General features: G+C 39.4%; 2 protein-coding genes across 2 annotated transcripts in view; one reads left to right on the top strand and one right to left on the bottom strand.

Moving 5' to 3' along the window:
- Nucleotides 1–7,105, bottom strand: part of lmbr1 (limb development membrane protein 1) — a 41,672-nt gene extending 34,567 nt beyond the window's left edge. Inside the window, exons 1-2 of the mRNA XM_085468248.1 lie at nucleotides 7,043–7,105; nucleotides 1,185–1,257 (exon numbers count right to left, since the gene is read on the bottom strand). Of these exons, the coding sequence (XP_085324374.1) occupies nucleotides 1,185–1,257; nucleotides 7,043–7,105 (136 nt within the window). The remainder of the gene's footprint in view (nucleotides 1–1,184; nucleotides 1,258–7,042) is intronic.
- A 366-nt stretch (nucleotides 7,106–7,471) lies between these two features.
- On the top strand, nucleotides 7,472–17,840 carry nom1 (nucleolar protein with MIF4G domain 1). The gene is made up of 11 exons (XM_085468247.1): nucleotides 7,472–8,395; nucleotides 8,501–8,613; nucleotides 9,926–10,121; nucleotides 12,005–12,328; nucleotides 12,462–12,572; nucleotides 12,837–13,007; nucleotides 14,883–15,004; nucleotides 15,102–15,234; nucleotides 16,581–16,712; nucleotides 16,813–16,922; nucleotides 17,296–17,840. The coding sequence occupies exons 1-11, from the start codon at nucleotides 7,472–7,474 to the stop codon at nucleotides 17,471–17,473; spliced, it is 2,514 nt and encodes an 837-aa protein (XP_085324373.1). The 3' UTR covers nucleotides 17,474–17,840.
- Nucleotides 17,841–17,870: the final 30 nt, after the last annotated feature.

Genomic DNA, 17,870 nt, shown 5'->3' with positions numbered 1-17,870 from the left:
ACTTGGCACATTGAGTGTCAAAACACTAAGAGTCAGCGAAAACATTTCACAAACCAACAAGTAAACAAGAGGCTGCATCGATTTTATATACGTCATCAGGGGAAAAACGTCAAACAGCAGGCTAAGAATGTTGTACCCTTAAATATTATGTACCAGTTTTGTTACCTTGGGATTCAGTTAATTGTGGATAGTGGAAATTTCTGTGTCACAAATGGTTAAGCGTAACAAGGCAATCCAAAGAAGTCCCACCCAGAACCAGAATAACCCTTGGACCTGTACCGTACTAATAATGCTTTTTACAACCATACAAGTGTTGATATTCTCCACTGACAGTAAACAGCTGGATGCACATGGTCACACATCCTATCTGAGCCTTCTTCCTGTTTTAAAAGAGCTTTTCCTCTACACTGTTGCAAGTGCTTACCTTATCATGTTAAGTACCTTGAGAAGACTTGTGCTAATGCTTTGGCACTATATAAAGAAAATTCAATTGAATCAAATCTCTGATTCTATTATCTAAAGCAAAAAAATAAAAAAAATAAAAAAATTTGATGATGGAAGCTAAAATACTCACACATTATTTGCTCTATAACCCAAAACCCAAACCACTGGGTGCAGCCTAGTTTTCTACAGTTTAAATCTCCAGAAGGGATTTCTGATGTGAAGTGGTCTACTTTTAAAATAAGACAAGGTAAGGCTGGGTGACCTGGACAAACTATATTAGCCTTGGGAAAATGGGAAAGAGTTCACATTATCTACATGACTATTTTTGTGCTACATGTTTGTATTTTTCTTTTCTTCTTGTTCTTATCTCCTTGTTTGTCACACAGGTTACAATCAATGTTTTAGGTGACGTAGCTGAAGTTATCAACCTCACAGGACAAGTTATGTCAGCATTAACCTAACAGCTTTTGTGACCAAGTGGATTAATGTGGCCACAGCCCTTCCAACACAAAGCAGGCTGTGTTCAGGCGTGGGTGTGACCCAAAGCAAACAACTATAGTATCCTTGGCTGTAAAAATCATGGGTTCTGAGTGTGAGCAAACACAGCATAAATGACAAAATAAGCAAACCTCTGTTATGCTTGGTGTGAGAATCGTTTCACCGCAGACACAGCGCTGCTTTTTACATGTTACAGACAGGCGAGAATTTTAGTCTGAACTCACATTTTGCACAGCACTTACCACTCTTCCTCTTGTATCTGGTTATGATGAAGTAGGACACGATGTAGAGGACGGCAAACAGGAGGAAGCAAATCTGAAACAACATCACAAGAATTTTAATGCAGGATTTATTATGACAAGGGATGAATCAGCACATTGGAGACACCATATGCACCATCCACCCAGCAGATTTTAAACCCCAAAATATCCCACATTAAGACTATGACACACTTAGGTATTAAAAGGATTGTCAAAGTATTTCTTACACCATATGCTGTATATACAATGCTAATACCATTGTGTGCAGCTCAAAATCAGTAATACGTGGTCTTAGGTACAGAGTAGTTATTGTGTTTTTATATGATGAAGTTGAAAGATCAAAACCTTCTTCTCAGAGCTTTACTGCGATACCACTGTTAAATGTACAAGCTGTGCTCCCCCACTCTGAGGAACACACTGGGAATTCATTTATATCCAAGGCATTATCAGGCTTGACCATCTCTCCCAATACTGTAAAATAATAGGATCAACAGAAGTAAATACAGGAAGAAATTGATGTGTTCTGAACTAGTAGATAACAAAGGAGACTTCAATCCCAACATTTGTATTTATCTGAATAATATTTTAGGCAAAACTCGACTGTCTATGGTGTCTGCCGCAAAGAATAGCTGGCTATAAGAAGGCATTTAGCTCAAACTTGTAGCCTACACGTCACTCTGGAGTTTCTTTGGAACTGAGACTGAGACCACCTCAGGAGACCAGTTGTTTTGGTCCACACCCAAAAGCGATTACCGTGTTCACAAATGAACTGCACCAAAAGGAAAAACAAACCAGAGTCTGATATGAATGGACTAAACGGTGTGGATGTTAAAAGATCAAGACTGCCGTTTAACAGCAATGGCAGATTTCTTACAATGACCAACATATTCTGAGCTCACACAAGGTAACTTTTAGTTGTAATGGTGTAACCTCTAATTATTTGCATAAAAGCAATTTTGCATTTTGCATTAAAGCAAGTCAATAACTTCTCATGCTCTAATATTGAGCAATTTACTTTTTTTGTGTACCAGTAAATGATTACTGCAACTCAATTGTGCATGTCCCTTATGTCAGTTGCAAAGTTTATGCAGAAACCTTAATTGCAACCACATGATAGCACATTAACAGTGGCAACTAAGATGTTTAATATGACCCATTTATTCGATTAAAGTAGGAAAGTGAGAATTGCATTGTTGCTCTTATTTGTCTGATGACACTAATTAGGTCGAAGCTACATGCAAAGTGGTCCACAAATTAGATAACCACAGCCTCAAAACAAGCCACAGAAAGATCACTTTCCACATTCCCTTCTTCTCCTGTGACAGTGACCAGGACGCAACTAATCTTAGAAGCTCCCACTTCAGCACTTTGCACCCTGTCAACACCACATAGCTCACTGCGGCCGAGCTGGGGTTATGAGAGGATTCAACCAGATGCCAGGCGGACATACACAACACAGACAGGCAAACTGGCATAATAAGAAATGCCAAATGTCATAATGTGACAGCAGCAACGAAAACATTTTTCCTATCATATGCAGTCCCCTATCAAATGAAAGACTGCTCATATGTTTCTAGCTATAAATTCTGTAGTGATGCTGGTGCAAGCCGAATGATGTCCACAAAGTGGCAAACCCTGAACAAGACATCATCAGGTGCACAGAGCTGATAAAGCAGCACAGACACAAAGACACAGCAGTCTCTGAGGAGATAACAGCAACTTTCAGGCACAGCAGTGAACGCCAGTGCTACTACCCTTCTTATCAATCCATTTTCCCTCAAAAAAATTTTTTAAATTTGCATTCTATGTAAAGGAAAAATCAGCGAGTGTTGACAAGGGGACGTCATTTAACCAGGTTGCAAACCATTTCCAAAAACTTATTTTATACATTCACTCACTGGGGCAAAATCCATAACGTCAATTATTTTTGGCCAATTCAACAGAATTTAGGGGCCATAAAACAAGGGAAAATGCCTTTTCATGTGAGGTGAAAGAAACCTCCCACAGGCTTGCCGGAAGTGAATTTTGACCTTTAAGGAGGGCAAAAGTAAAGGAAAAAGATGTGCTGAGAGGGAAAAATAAGCTTTTTTGAAAAACAGAATTTGGCACAACAATCGTTTCAGCATTACAATCCTATGTTACCAAATTGGTGGAAATTGGCTTGAACGGAAGAACAGCAATACCTTTTTCCCCGCTAAAAGGGGCTTAACAGATAAATAATCAACTTGTTTTCATGTACTGTGGCAATAAAACTCATTCAGGAGTAGTTTGATTTCAGAGACAAAAACCTGAAATATCCATCTATTTTGCAGATTAAGTTATTAAAAACAATATTATTAACAGAGGTACATTCTGGGCAGTACTGTATACCATTAGCTTGAGTGTGTTTTTGATGTGTGCATTACCTTAAATAGCGTTATCTTCAGACTTCTCTAACACATTTCCAAACTTTAATTATTGCCAGATTATCAGAAAGATGCTTATTAGACAAGGGAAGGATCTTTCCTAATGCTGTGATGACCACCACAAGGCAAAAACATTAGCAATAAACCAGAATAAACTGGTGAAATTAATAATTTGTCCCTCCTTTTGGTTAAAGTGTCACTAGTCTGGGTATTTAATAATGGAAGAATATGATTTTGGTTTAGCATCACAGATGAATATACTGAAAAAGACCAGCCTTTTCAGAAACTTAAGTAGTAAAAAGTACTTTCTCATAATGGTAACAATCTCATAAAATAATAATAATAATAATAATAATAATAATAATAATTATTATTATTATTATTATTATTATTATTATTATTATAATAACTACTACTAAACAATGGCTGATTGTGACGTCAATTATAATAAAACTTTTTATTTTGTAAAATACAATGGTTAATAGTCTACAAAAAAATGTGAAAGCCTGATAATGACCTACAAGCTTTGTGATGAGATGACAAAGAAATATGATTACTGTCCAAAACATGTGTGAACTGTGGTCAAAATTATTCAACTCTAACCTGATTTTTCTCAGTAACCTAATTTTCTACATTCTTGCTAAACATAGGCACAGAATTTTTGCATTATTATTTACAAGTGGTTTCATTGTGGAAGAAAAATGATTCCCAGTTAGGGCCTGATGAGAACATGAGGTCCTGTCACTGAGAGATGTTTACTGACTTTAAGCCTAACCTACAGTAACCCCAACTGCAAAACAAGTACACACAATAACTGGAAAATATCAGTCGCCTGGCACCTGTATAAAAAATTTAAATTAAAAAAATCCATCCATAAGCTGACTCACCACAGACATCAAGATGAAATGATACACTGATGTTAATCCATCACACAGAACGATTTGCAGTTGTTGATATAAGATACTGACATCCAGGCGTACAGGCTCAGGACAAAATGTGCAAGCTAAAGCTCAGATGTTGGCCTTGCTTAGTGCTGAGATATCTGATAGTCTCTATATTACACAAGATTCTGACAGGAATAATTAAGGAGACTTACTCTAAACCTCTGAAAACTGAAACCTTTTTTACTCTTTTAGTTTTCTTTTATTTGTTTTTTTTCTCCCACCTAGAGCTATGGAGACATCAAGACACCACAATTCAATGAGAAAAGACAGGAAACTGTATACCCAAAGGCTAATTTTGGAAAAACACTGATAGACAGTATATTAAAGTTGTTTTAAAAAAAAGAAATGGAGTTTCTAGCAAAGCATTTCACAAATAGGTAAGTCTAGAGCCACTCTGCTGGACAAACTTTGTATTGATACATCTAAATGAAATTAAACAGCTTCTACCGTATGCTGTGTAAAAAAGAACAGGTGACACACTGCTGATAAGATAACTGCCACATGAATAAATTAGGTGGTTGTGTTACTTAGCAATGCTATATTTTTTGTATTGTGAGCTTAAAAGTTACTATGGACAGTTTCTAACACACAGAAAGAGAGACTTAACGAGAGAGATATGACATTCAAGGAAATCCAAATTTGAAATCTATGGAAGAAATCTGCAACAGCAAATACAGTGGTAGAACGTTTATAAAAACCTTATTTTGGATGAAAAGTCAGTAGACAGTCTTGACTGGTAACTATTCAAGCAGCCTTTAGGTCCCAGGGACCACTGAACTCTAATTTAATTTAGATGGCTGGTGATTGCATTAGATAGTTTCTTGAAAGACAGAATGTACCGTTGCAGTGGGGAAACATCTCTCCGATAAGAACCTAACATACATGCATATTGCATTGTCACAAATCACCTTTATATTATTTGCCAAATTCAACAGACTGTAACATGTCAACAAAATGGTCTTCTACATAAAATGCATAGATATAACTATCAAAACATTAACAATGTTAATTCTACTAAAGCAGGAAGGCTTTAAATGATCATATAATGGGATTTAATCACCCCTAATTACACAGTGAATGACATATGAGACAAACTGGTTACATTTCCAGGGTGTACCCCGCCCCTTGTACTGGATAATCAGAAGAAAATGGATGGACGGTCTACACTGGGATGTGGCATTACACCGATATTGACTGATGATCGTTTTTAGAAATACTGGTGGACGCCAGTGCTACCCCTCAGCCTCCTAGTAGATACATGTATGGTGTCAATTAGAAAATCCTACGCCACCTTCTTCTCAAGTTATCGCTTTCACAAGATTTTCAAAAAACAACTTAACCTCTGACCTTGAGGTTGAGGTCACTGACATTCAAACTTGTCTGAGATTTTTAGCTACACCTGTAGTATTAATTTCAAACTCCTATGCCGCCTTGAGTTATCGCAGTCACACACTTGCTTGTCAACAACATCTACCCACTCAGGTGATGATAATACCCCATCAGCCTTTTACAGCTGGGAGGTAAAAAGAACATAATGGTACTGTGTTTAAAAATAAAAACATATTAAACAGAGGTTTTATGCTCAAAATGGAGCTATGACGAGTGACTATGAATGTAATCATGATTAGTCCTCATGCCTCACTTAACAAAAGCAGGTGCATTTTTCCTGTTATTTCTATCTTTTAAAAAAACTACAATAAACCACTGTATAATATAACTTATATTAATAAACACATCATGAGTGAAGATGGATTTTTCCACAAAGATATCACTATAATTATCAATATCATCTGGTGAGCAGGATAAACCTGCAGTCAAAATCTGATACGGTTACTCTGTACTAAATTTTAATTTATTTAATTTAAACTAGTTTGTACAGATTACGTGTCATATGGTGGCTTCTGTAACACAAAGATTACCCAACTTTAAAGATAAAGTATAGCTTATCTTTGCAGCCAAACTCTACGATAAAATGTAAAGACCAGGTATTACGACAATATCATGCGATAAAAATCTGATATGGTGACTGCGAAAAAGTGTACGGTTTTTAAACGGAGCATCAAGCAGCGAGAACATAAACACTTCATCCTGATTTGAAACATATGCGACACACAAAGCTTGAATTAGACAGAACCCTGACATTTTGTCAATGCCACAGTTACAGATACCTCTACTTAACCGTGGGGATGTTTACATGCCAAATAACATCATATAGTGGGTTAGCCAAGTTCTCCTGTGATTAACTTGGTGGCAGCTAGCGTTAACGGAAGCTCGTGTTAATTAGCGGGTTCACGCGCTTTTTTATATTTAAACCCAACTTGGTGTGTGACATAACCGGGCATCAAATTTCATTGTTTCTTTTTACATTTTTTAAGTGGGTCTTAAAATACAATATCAAGCTTAAACGAATACTGCCGAGTCAAACTGACAGGCAAAGCTAACGCTAGCAACCGTTAGCGAGCTAGGCTCGACTAGCCGCTCCGCTACTTACGATGTACTCCCGAACTTGGCTGTGGAAATTCTGCTCTCTAATAGTCACATCGTCTTCTTCCATTCTTCATATTGCAAGAACAATTAAAGCTACTGAGTCCCTACATTCTCGCCTGTACAACTGACAGCAACCAGGGTAGCAACTCCTCCTGCTTCGTCTATACTGTTCTGCATAGACTGCTCTGACTGGTTAAAGACAGTTTACATCGGAGCGACGTAAACCACCCCCGAAAAACCGCCCCAAAATAAAATACGTCATCAGCTGCCCTGGAAGGGAAAGGTCACGTGTTTCTGGGTCATCCTCATGGAGGCCCATGTGCATTGTAAGGTATTTATATGATCAGAATAGTTCAGTTTCTTTTATTTTGTGTGCTTGTAGCAGTTTACAGGCTAAGCTATCTCTAAGCTAGCTACCGTTGAATTCGTAGAAATGAAAGGGAACTGGAAGCATAAAGGTAAGACGAAGAATAAGAAGAAAGGCAATGCCGTGTTACAGAAGTACAGGGAGGCAGTGGATGTTTTCCTTAAAAGCAAAGGTGGCTCGGAAGAAGCGGAGAGTGACCAGAGGTTGAGATTTGTGAAAAAGAAGAGTCGAAAGGAACTACGCAAGGAAAAGCGGAAAATGAAAAAAGCCAAAATGAAAAGTCACTACGAGGGCAAAAACACCGTCTCTCTGCCCCCAAGTGATGAAGGAAACCCGAAAAAAGGGGCTGACAAGCATCAACAACCACACACGCAGAAAAAGAAAATGGAGAAAACAAAGAAGGAAGGGTCGAAGTCGCATCCAAGCGAGCCTAAAGACAAGTCAGACAAGTCTGAGACACCACCTCCTTCCAAGAAAGGCAAGCGAGTCAATAAGCTTCAGGAAACAAGAAAATTGGCACTTATGGAGGCAAATGAACAAGAGGACAGAGAAATAAAGAAGCTGGAGCGATGTCTTGGATTAAATAAAAGGAAAAACAAAAAAAGTCTCCCTCAGTCTTTTGTGGCTGATGGACTTGATTACATCCTTGGGGTGCTTGACTCTGGATCATCAGCTGTGGGCTTGTATGAAGATGATGATGTTGACATGGAAACAGCCAAAGAGAACTTTAAAAAGCTAGATGACTCTCAGGGGTCAGGCGAGGACCCGGAATCTGAAGGAGAGATGGCGAGTGAAGGCAGCGATGATGACATTGATGATGACGGTGAAGATGAAGATGATGACATGTCTAATGAAGAGGAAGCGGATGAAGATGAGGAAATGGAGGATGACCAGGAGGGGCTTAATGATAGTGGCGGGCCTGATTCAGAAGATGAAAAAGAAGGGGAAACAGAGGAAGAAACAGACGCTCCCGATACAAAAACGGAGACTGTGAGTGCAGATATATGTAATATCTGGTTGTTTCTATCACTTCATTAGATAATCTTGCTTACTGATCTATTAATCTAATAATAAACTAATTCTTACAATGTCAAGGTCACCTCCACAAGTGGCAAGTACGTGCCACCTCATTTGCGTAACATGGGAGATGATAAACGCAAAGCTGAGCTAGAAAAACTGAAGAGGAACGTGAAAGGTCTGATGAACAGGTAACACAATGAAGTCGATCCCCCAATGGGAATTTTATTTATATAGCACATTTCATTATATGAATCAATTGATTTTGGGTCTTTTTTTTTTTAAATACATGGCTGTAAATGTCTGGTAGAACAGGTCACCTACTAATCAGATGGTTGGTGATTCAATCACTGGCTGCTTCAGTCTGCATTGTTGGTCAAGATGTAAACCTCTAGTTGCTCTCAGATGAATTCATCAGAGGGTCAATGTTAGATAGAAATAATTTAAAGTGGTGAATGAGGCATATATAAAGTGCTCAGGTAGAGTAGAAAAGTGCTATATAAGAACCAAATCTATGAAAGCTAGCAGCTTGTTCCAAAGAACAGGACCACAGTACCTATAAGCAGCTTCACCACACCTTCTAACTCTGGGAAGGCTTAAAAGATCTGCAGCTGATGACATGAGAGGTCTGACTGGGTTGCAAACACTGAGCAAATCTGAGGGCCCGAACCTATTGATATGATAAAACTGCAATCACTGTCCAAAATAATGAGACCTAGATCATAAATAAGAACGAATTTTCTGTCGCTGACTTCTTGGACCAACAACATATAACAGCTAAAATAGTTAAATAATAACTGATGTGCGACGTTATAGCTCCACTGGTTGAGCAGGTGACCCGTATATCGAAAGGCTGCAGGGACTTCGTTCAATTTGGACCTGGTCCATTTCCTGAGGGTCATTCCCCCCTGCTCTCCCTACTTTCCTGTGTATTCTTGACTGTTATGTCCAATAAAGGCTGAAAACACCCCTCCCCCTTTTAAAAACAAAATGTAAAACTTGGCTACAGCTAACTGAGAATATTGATAGAAGCCTACAAAGCTCATCTTAGGCATAGGTAGGACAGGTACTCGTATAGCTCTAACCCTTTACTACAACCCACGTTCAGTCGTTTACACACATTCATACAGCACTTTATTTGCTTTTAAGTGTTTTCTAACTATCACCTACAGACTCCAGTGTAGAATATGAGCCATAGGTGGTTTGTCTTAGTTTAGTAATACTTACTCATGGTTTTAAATTTATAAATGGGTCATTTTGATGGATTTTAATCCAGGTTTTATACAGAGACTTTTCTGCAACCAACTATTAGAAGCAAACAAACATTTTATAAAATATTAATTAATCACTTCAGGAATTATTCAGTGGAAGCCTCTTGCTTGTTACCTGGTTAGTTAGATGCAGGTACTGAAAGAAGTAGGTAGTTTAAATTCCCACACATAGGAAAAACTAATGTAAGTTATTTAAATTCTGCACAGTTCATTGTTGTTTTGTCATCCTCAGGTTGAGCGAGCCCAACATGTCATCCATCTGCGGTCAGCTAGAGGAGCTGTATATGAGCTCCAGCAGGAAGGACATGAACGACACCCTGACAGAGTTGCTGCTAGCAGCCTGCGTCACCCCGACCCTGATGCCAGACAGATTACTGATGGAGCACATCCTGCTTGTCAGCATCCTCCATCATGCTGTGGGCTTGGAGGTAAGACCCCCTCCTTTGAGCCCTCAATTTGAGGTTTATGGTCTGCCAGAAATTTTCAAATAGACACAGAGGTATTTAAAATATGGCTTGTAGGCTGGTTTTACTTCCTGTAAACTTGTGGAGATGCTCAGATCTGGTACATAGATAGAAGCGTTAACACGGTTGCTGGTGTGTGTGAGAAATAAAAACCACTGACCTGATTCACATCAGCTCTTAGATTATTTACAGGAGGCTGTTTTTCTAACTGGCTAGCTTCTTTTGCACATCTCAGTTGAAAAGTAATACCCTTTAAATAAATTGGAAGGGGATCTGTAACACTGATTGTTATCTGTCAGTTTGATTGGTCTACGTCATTCTCTAAATGACATAAAACATAAATATTAAACTCAGGCCTACCAGGCAAATTTAAGGTCTGGCTATTCCAGCATGGCATGCTACAAAGACTCTTGTTTATCATCCATAGTGGAGGAATTCAGTGTGGCAATGTGCAGGGTTGTAATGCTCCTTAGAGACTTGACTGATAACAAGGTGACTGACACAGGAGTCACTACAATAGCTGGATGCAAAAGCAGGCACATCAGTGGCACAAGCAGAAAGTATGCTGAAATTGAGAGAAGTTACTGGCAACCCCTGCTTGGGGCGTCAGGGATTCGGATCCACTCACTTCCAGTAATGGGTAAAATCTGATCCAAGACAGAGGAGAGACATGGTTCAAGCTGAGATCCGGGAGTTCGAGGAGGAAGGTAGAGTGTCCTGGGCAAAAGCACTGGGTTCACAAGGAACCTGGATGAAGTGAGATTACTTGGGCTGAACTTTGGAGATTGGAGCCTTGCTCCGCTCAGTTTATTACGCCCTTCCATCACCAACAAGCTACAGAGGGAACAGAGGGTGGTAGGCCTGGCTATTCCCAGTCCAAGTAGGATGCATGGGGTTCCCTGCACAGTCTGAGTGGAACACACTCACGGCTTTTGGAATAACAGGAAGAGATAAAAAGGCAGCCATCCATAGGTTAGAGGAGGCCGCCGAGAGAGCTTCTTGTTGGCTCTAGAATAAGAGGGAGGAGGGTAACTGGGGACCAGGAGGAGGGTAACTGGGGACCAGGAGGAGGGTAACTGGGGACCAGGAGGAGGGTAACTGGGGACCAGGAGAAGATGGGCACTGACTGGCCATCACTGCTGATCCAACGACCTGAGGCTGTTGTTTTTCAGAAACACCCGATAATAGTTGAACACCACCTGACGACATCTTCTCCTGGTCGAAGTCGCTGTAGCACTATATATAGTTTTATAAACATTAGGCTGATATTTTAAGCCATGTGCTATTGGCTTAAACATTTGGGTTTGTTTATAAACCTTGTCATATATTAAATTTTTGGCACTTTTTTATTATTTGGCATATTTTTCCACACTTAAATGTTTCAGATCATCAAACAAATGTTAATATTGAACAAAGATAACCCGAGTAAAATACAAAATGCAGTTTTTAAATGATGATTTTATTTGTTAAGGGAAATAATGCTATCTAAACTAAATGTGGTGAAAAAGTATTTGCAGCCTCTTATTAAATCATTAATCTGCTGAGATTAAACACACTGGCCATAATCAGTTCATGCCTTTATACTCAAGCACACTTGGGTTCTGCAGCAGGACAATAATCCAAAACAGACCAGCAAAAACCTAGTGATGGTTTTGGAGTGGCCTAGTCAGAGTCTGGACTTCAATCTGATCGAGGTGTTTTGTCATATTAAATTTTCTTTCACATGAAAAATGCATGTGTAAAGAAATAAGAATTCAGGAAAGCAGAAAAAAAGCAGATACTTTTTCATAGTGCTGTATATTGCTCTCATGTTGATCACATATCTTATATATCCTCTCCTTTTGCAGGTAGGAGCCCATTTTCTGGAGACAGTTGTGCGAAAGTTTGACGAGCACTACAAGAACCCGAGTGGAGGCAAAGAGTGCGACAACCTGATCGCCATCGTTGCTCACCTGTATAACTTCCAGGTGGTACATTCCGTCCTCATCTTCGACATCCTAAAACTGCTGGTGGGAACATTTACAGAAAAGGACATCGAGCTGGTCCTGTTTGTGCTGAGGAATGTCGGCTTCGCCCTGAGGAAGGACGATCCTCTAGCTCTGAAGGAGCTCATCTCTGAAGCCCAACGCAAGGCCAGCGATATGGGGTCGAAGTTTCAGGATCAAACCAGGGTAGGGAGATGAAATCAGATTTTGTTTTTTTTAAACCAAGATTACGTTTTATTTCCTAACTGATCACAATGCTGTGTCATGATTTCTCAACCAAGTTTAGAAGCATTTCTGACTTGTGAAAACCCGTCCTCAGGTGCGTTTCATGCTGGAAACAATGATGGCATTGAAAAACAATGACATGAGGAAGATCCCTGGCTATGATCCCGAGCCTGTGGAGAGACTGAGGAAGCTGCAGCGGAGTCTGGTGGGTGAAAGCCATATTTTATTTGATTTTATTACCTGCATTATTAAAAATAAGTCTAAGCCTGAACTTAATCCTATTAAACATAATAATCATTCTTTTAGCCTCCACTTGTACCACCAGGTGGCCCCAGAGTGCCACTTTTATAGACTTAAACTTCTACTTTAATAGTTCACACCTTCAGGAATCCTGTCACAATATTACCAACTAATATACCTGGTGTTAACCAGCTGAGTCTTCTCATGGCTAACACCTTGCGATGCTCAGATCCACAGAAGCGCAGGGGGCAGTGACATGAAGCTGAGGGTCTCTCTTGATAGTCTCCTGGCAGCAGAGCAGGTGGGCCGCTGGTGGATTGTCGGCTCATCGTGGAGCGGCGCTCCCATGATCAGCAAGCAAGAGGACACAACCACAAAACAAAGCCCTGCTCAAGGACAGGTAGAGTACCGGAGCTGCAGAAGACATTAAATTATTATAGCAGCACTCATGTTTAAATTAGGCAGCCTGGAGCACATCTGGATTAGTGTGAGACATCTGCTTCAGATGTGTGTATATCCATGAAAATTCAACGTGGCTGTCTGCTGTGTTCAAAAATGGTAGAAAAACATGTGGGAGGCACTGATTGATTTTCAAAGAATGACTGTTTGTCTTAATGCCTTAGAAGAATTATTGTATTGGTTAGCAAAAACTGATCAATATGAGGGGTGGATATTGATTTTTTTAAAATTTTTTTTTCATGACAAAAAAATGAAAGACAACAAGTTGGACAGAAGCATTATTAAATTAGAAATTAAACGTATTCCTATAAGGATCATCATTTTGAAGCAGATCTGACGTCTAAGAGGGCCGCAGATCCTTTCAAAGGTGACATTTTCCATCTTCCGTGTGTGGCCTTGGCGTGTTCTTCACTGATGAAGCAATGGATCGCTTCACCTAGAGTAAACACACATCCAAGGATATAACCAGTTTTACAGGTAGCTTCACATCCAGTAGTTTGGATATTATTTGTAAGATCTGGGGTGTGCGTTCAGTTAAGACAATGAACAGAATAAGACAATATTTACCTAGAATAATTACTTGGTAACTGTCAATTTTGTCCTTGCAGAAGCAAAGGAGACAGCGTTTATCATGAATTTTAACCGCTCCACCACTTCATTCTGGCTCCTTCGATCATGAGAACAGTTAATAAAGAAGCAGTAAAGCCTCCCTGTGCAAACCCAAGGTTTTTCTTGGACACCCCGATGTTCGGAGTGAACGGCCTCCTCATGAGCACAGCTGAGGAGATTCTAGCAATGATGACGCTACCACAATAAACCCTTTAAATTACTCGCTTCCAAGAAGAAAACTAATAGATTTTTTTTTTCAGTTCCAACAGTTCCTGGATTTAAAATTTTCCTTCTGCAGCTAATATGTAATGTGTACATTTTGACACTGTAATTCTGACCACCTGATGGTTGCCACCATTTTTTTTTTCCCATTTTCCTCGCCATGTGCTTAAAAAAACGTTAGTGCACTTCTAGGCAGATCAAATTAAGATAACATTTTTTCCTCCTTTCACTTAAGCATATTTGGACACTGTAAACGTGAATAAGTTGCTAGTAATCAAAAAATTAGTACCCAAACTCGTTGCCTTAGTTGACTTGAGATAGCCAAGTTAGGGGAACTTGTTCTCTGTGATCGCACAGTGCTTAGAATAACTTGATTTTTCTGAGTGAGCAATACTAAATGAATTAGTTCAACTGAGATATATGTCAATATATATCAGTTACAATACTAAATGAATTATTTCAAGTTACACATTGGCCATATGTCAGCTGACATATATGTTAGTTGGCATGTGTCATGTATGTCAGCTGATCTATATTGACATATGTCAGTTGAACTAATTCGTTTAGTATTGCTCACTCAGAAAAATCAAGTTATTCTAAGCACCGTGCACTCAAAATAAGTAAGTTGCACTAAGTTGGCTGGACTTAGTTCTTATTAATGCTTTTCTGCAGCAGTATCTCTGTTGGCCCCAAGGAGGCAGCAAGTTTCTTTCCACTCTGCGTCTATGCTGTTCATCAACATTCCCATGAGTCCGACATTTAGCCGGTTTATCTTTTTTATAGAATATTTTCAGGAACTGTACTATGATCACAGCCCTCCATTTGAATCCTTTTATATATTTTCCGCTTTGCATCAAAGTCTTAACCTGCAGCTATGTTGGGACAATGATTAACAAATAAATAAGGTACGAGGAAAGCATGGCTTCATCAGTAATGGCAGCATTTATCGTTCTATAACTGTTGTCATTGTTTTATTTTTTTTTAGTTTAGTGCCAAAGTGTTAGAGCTGGCCAGGAAACAGAGGATGAACACCGATGTCAGAAGGAACATCTTCTGTGTGCTTATGACCAGTGAAGATTACCTGGATGCATTTGAGAAGCTGTTGAGGTTTGTTTCGTCTCACATCTCTGTTTCTTTCTTCAGTTTTTGGAGTAGTTTAGCCCATTTGAAATTTTTATTTATTTTTAATTTGCTATGTTTAAAGGATGGGTCTGAAGGACAAGCAGGAGAGAGAGATTGTTCATGTTCTGATGGACTGCTGTCTCCAAGAGAAAAACTTCAACGCCTTTTACGTCATACTGGGAGAGAAATTTTGCTCACATGACCGTCGCTTCCAGGTAGCCTTATTAGCAAAACCATGTAAGACATGTGCTGCTTGTTCAATCAATGGTTATGGTAGATTATACTGTAAATCCTTCTTATATTTTAGTTTAAAAGTCTCGTAAGTTTGCATAATCAGTTTAAAAGGGTTTATTATGGGATTTAATTACCTGGCACGGGCATATGACCACCCGGTCTCTCAAACTGTGTGTGATCTGTGTGTGGCCTGCAGTTCACCTCTGCAGTGTGGGAGCCTCTGACACCTCTGGCTTCTGATTTGACTCAAACTGTGATTACAAACAATGGCGTTGAGACCACACTTCCTACTTTGCTGTCATGTAGGCCAGCAGCTCATATCGGAAACTGGTGACCATTGTCCTCATCAAAGAGCTCCAGAACGGAGCTGGTGGGAATGTTTGCTTTTCACATGTAAACTGGGTCTCGATGAGAGGGTTATCTCTTTAGAGGAGTCGGTTATTTAAGGTGCTTAATTTGGTAATCACTGATGACAGTATTGCGGATATAGTGTTGCATCAATGAGCCAGACTTGTCTTTTATTTTAAAGTGATCTTGAGCAATAGTTCTCCGAGCTTTCTGGGGAATCTTTTGTCATTGGCTGCTTTTTCACTCATTTTCAGTCAAGTTCTTGTAAGTGTTTTTAACCCACTTAAAACTTGCTTATGAATCATTCAAGCATAAAAAAAGCAGAAACGCATCATTTGTTCCCATTTCTTTGTCATTAGTAGAATTTACAGAAATGCCAAAGGTAACAGTTTTACAGGATTATAATAGTTTTCTTTTCGCACCGATGGGGTGAATCACAAAACGCTATTGGCCAAAAACTTAGGCATCATGTGCAGTGTGTCCTAAAAATTTAAGTAAACTGGACACGTGAATGACAAAAGAAGAAATGGCATTAAGAAAAAAACTATATACTGCAGATGAACAGTGTCTAAAAGGCGTCTTCTTAAGAAAAAAAATGGTTTGGAGCTGGTTTTCAGTGGTGTTAGGGGTCATGTTAGATTTTGCTCCACTATACAGTACTATCTGGAAAGCATCTGATTGCTACCAGCTTCATTTCTCAGCATAAAAATGATCCCAAACACACTGTCAATGCAGAAAACGCATACCTAGATAACGTCCCACTGTGTGTTTTTCTATCGGTCATAGATTGGCCTCCACAGCAGCAGCGTGGGTTCATCTTGACAGAAAAATTAAATAAAAGCCAGCTAATATCCAAAGAAGGGCTTTGAATGTTCTTCAAGAAGCCTGAAGGACTATTCCTGTTCTTTTACACAATACTATATGATATGTGTGTTTCTGGATTTAATTGTTCCTTCAAACCCTCTCTCCTTTCTCATAGATGACTTTCCAGTTCAGCCTCTGGGACAAGTTCAGGGAGCTGCCCAACCTTTCCAGCAGCACCTTTAACAATCTGGTCCAGCTGGTCACCTGCTTCCTTCAGAGGAAATGCCTCTCACTCTCCATTCTCAAAGTAATTAATATTATGTATATATTACATGTATTTAGTTGATTTTACAGATTAAATCTTTAAACCTATTCTTTGCATTAACCTCTGCTGTTTGTGCCTTTAGGTAATAGAGTTTGGGGAACTAGATAAGCCCACAGTGCGCTTCTTGCGTCAGGTGCTGACCAAACTGCTGAAAGAAACTGAGCCCGAGGAGCTGGCCAGCATATTTGGAAGGTGAGCTGCACAACATCAGGAGAGTGATGTCACACATAGCAGGGGATAGTTTAGGGTTTTCTCCATTTGATTTAGAAAGGTTGTCTCTGTAGAGTGCATGGAACTCTTTCTTCCTGTAAAGTCACCAGAGCTATGGTTTTCACATCGGTGCAGTCGGACATCACACAGAGTTTGTTGCCAGGAACTGCTGGTGCACCTCTGTTAAGAAAAACAAAATTAAGAACTGCAGCCATGACTAAAGCCCTGTGAGGCTGCACTGGGGCATAGATGTGTTAGAGCTATACCACATGGCTGTACCATCCACCTTCTATAAACTGCTATTAGCTCACACCTTGAAAGTCAACTGTGACTCTTTTTGTTTCCCTTCTGCCAGGATTTCAGGAATTCCCAAGCTAGGAATGCTGAGGGAGGGCTTGAAGCTTTTCATTGACCACTTCCTCCTGAAGAGCATCCTGTCCCAGGGAGCACCAGAGAAAGCAGCATTGCTGTCAGAGCGTGCCCAACTCGCCACCAAAGCCATGGAGGCAAAAGAGACAAAGCTAAAACTGTAAAACACAGAAACGCACACAGCAAAAACTCAAAATATGGACTGTGATGAAAAAACAAAAAGAACTGGAACAACAGAAGACCTTTTAATACAAAAACGCAAACCTACTGTGTTACTTATAAAGGAAACAAGGAAATGAAGAAGATGTGGTTAAATCTAGCAGTTTGCCTTGGTGTGTCTGTGTACAATAAAGAAAGATTTTTACATTTGAAAGTTATTGATTCCCTCAGGCACACACCAGCGTTTAAAGGGTAATCCACTGTAATAAATAATTACATAATGTTCATGCTCTTGTATATTTGTTATGAAAGAAAATGTCCTGTACCTTCATGTCAAAGAAAACCTCAATAAATTAACTTTCAACTCCTTTATGTGGAAAAAGAACTGTTTTGTGTTGGCGT

The sequence above is a fragment of the Copadichromis virginalis genome, linkage group LG9 (assembly GCF_057382275.1).
Source record: "Copadichromis virginalis isolate Kocher_CV1m ecotype Utaka linkage group LG9, C_Virginalis_male_GT1.1, whole genome shotgun sequence".
Taxonomy (NCBI): Eukaryota; Metazoa; Chordata; class Actinopteri; order Cichliformes; family Cichlidae; genus Copadichromis; species Copadichromis virginalis.
Note: the sequence above shows the minus strand (reverse complement) of the source record. Positions and strands in the feature narration are given on the sequence as shown.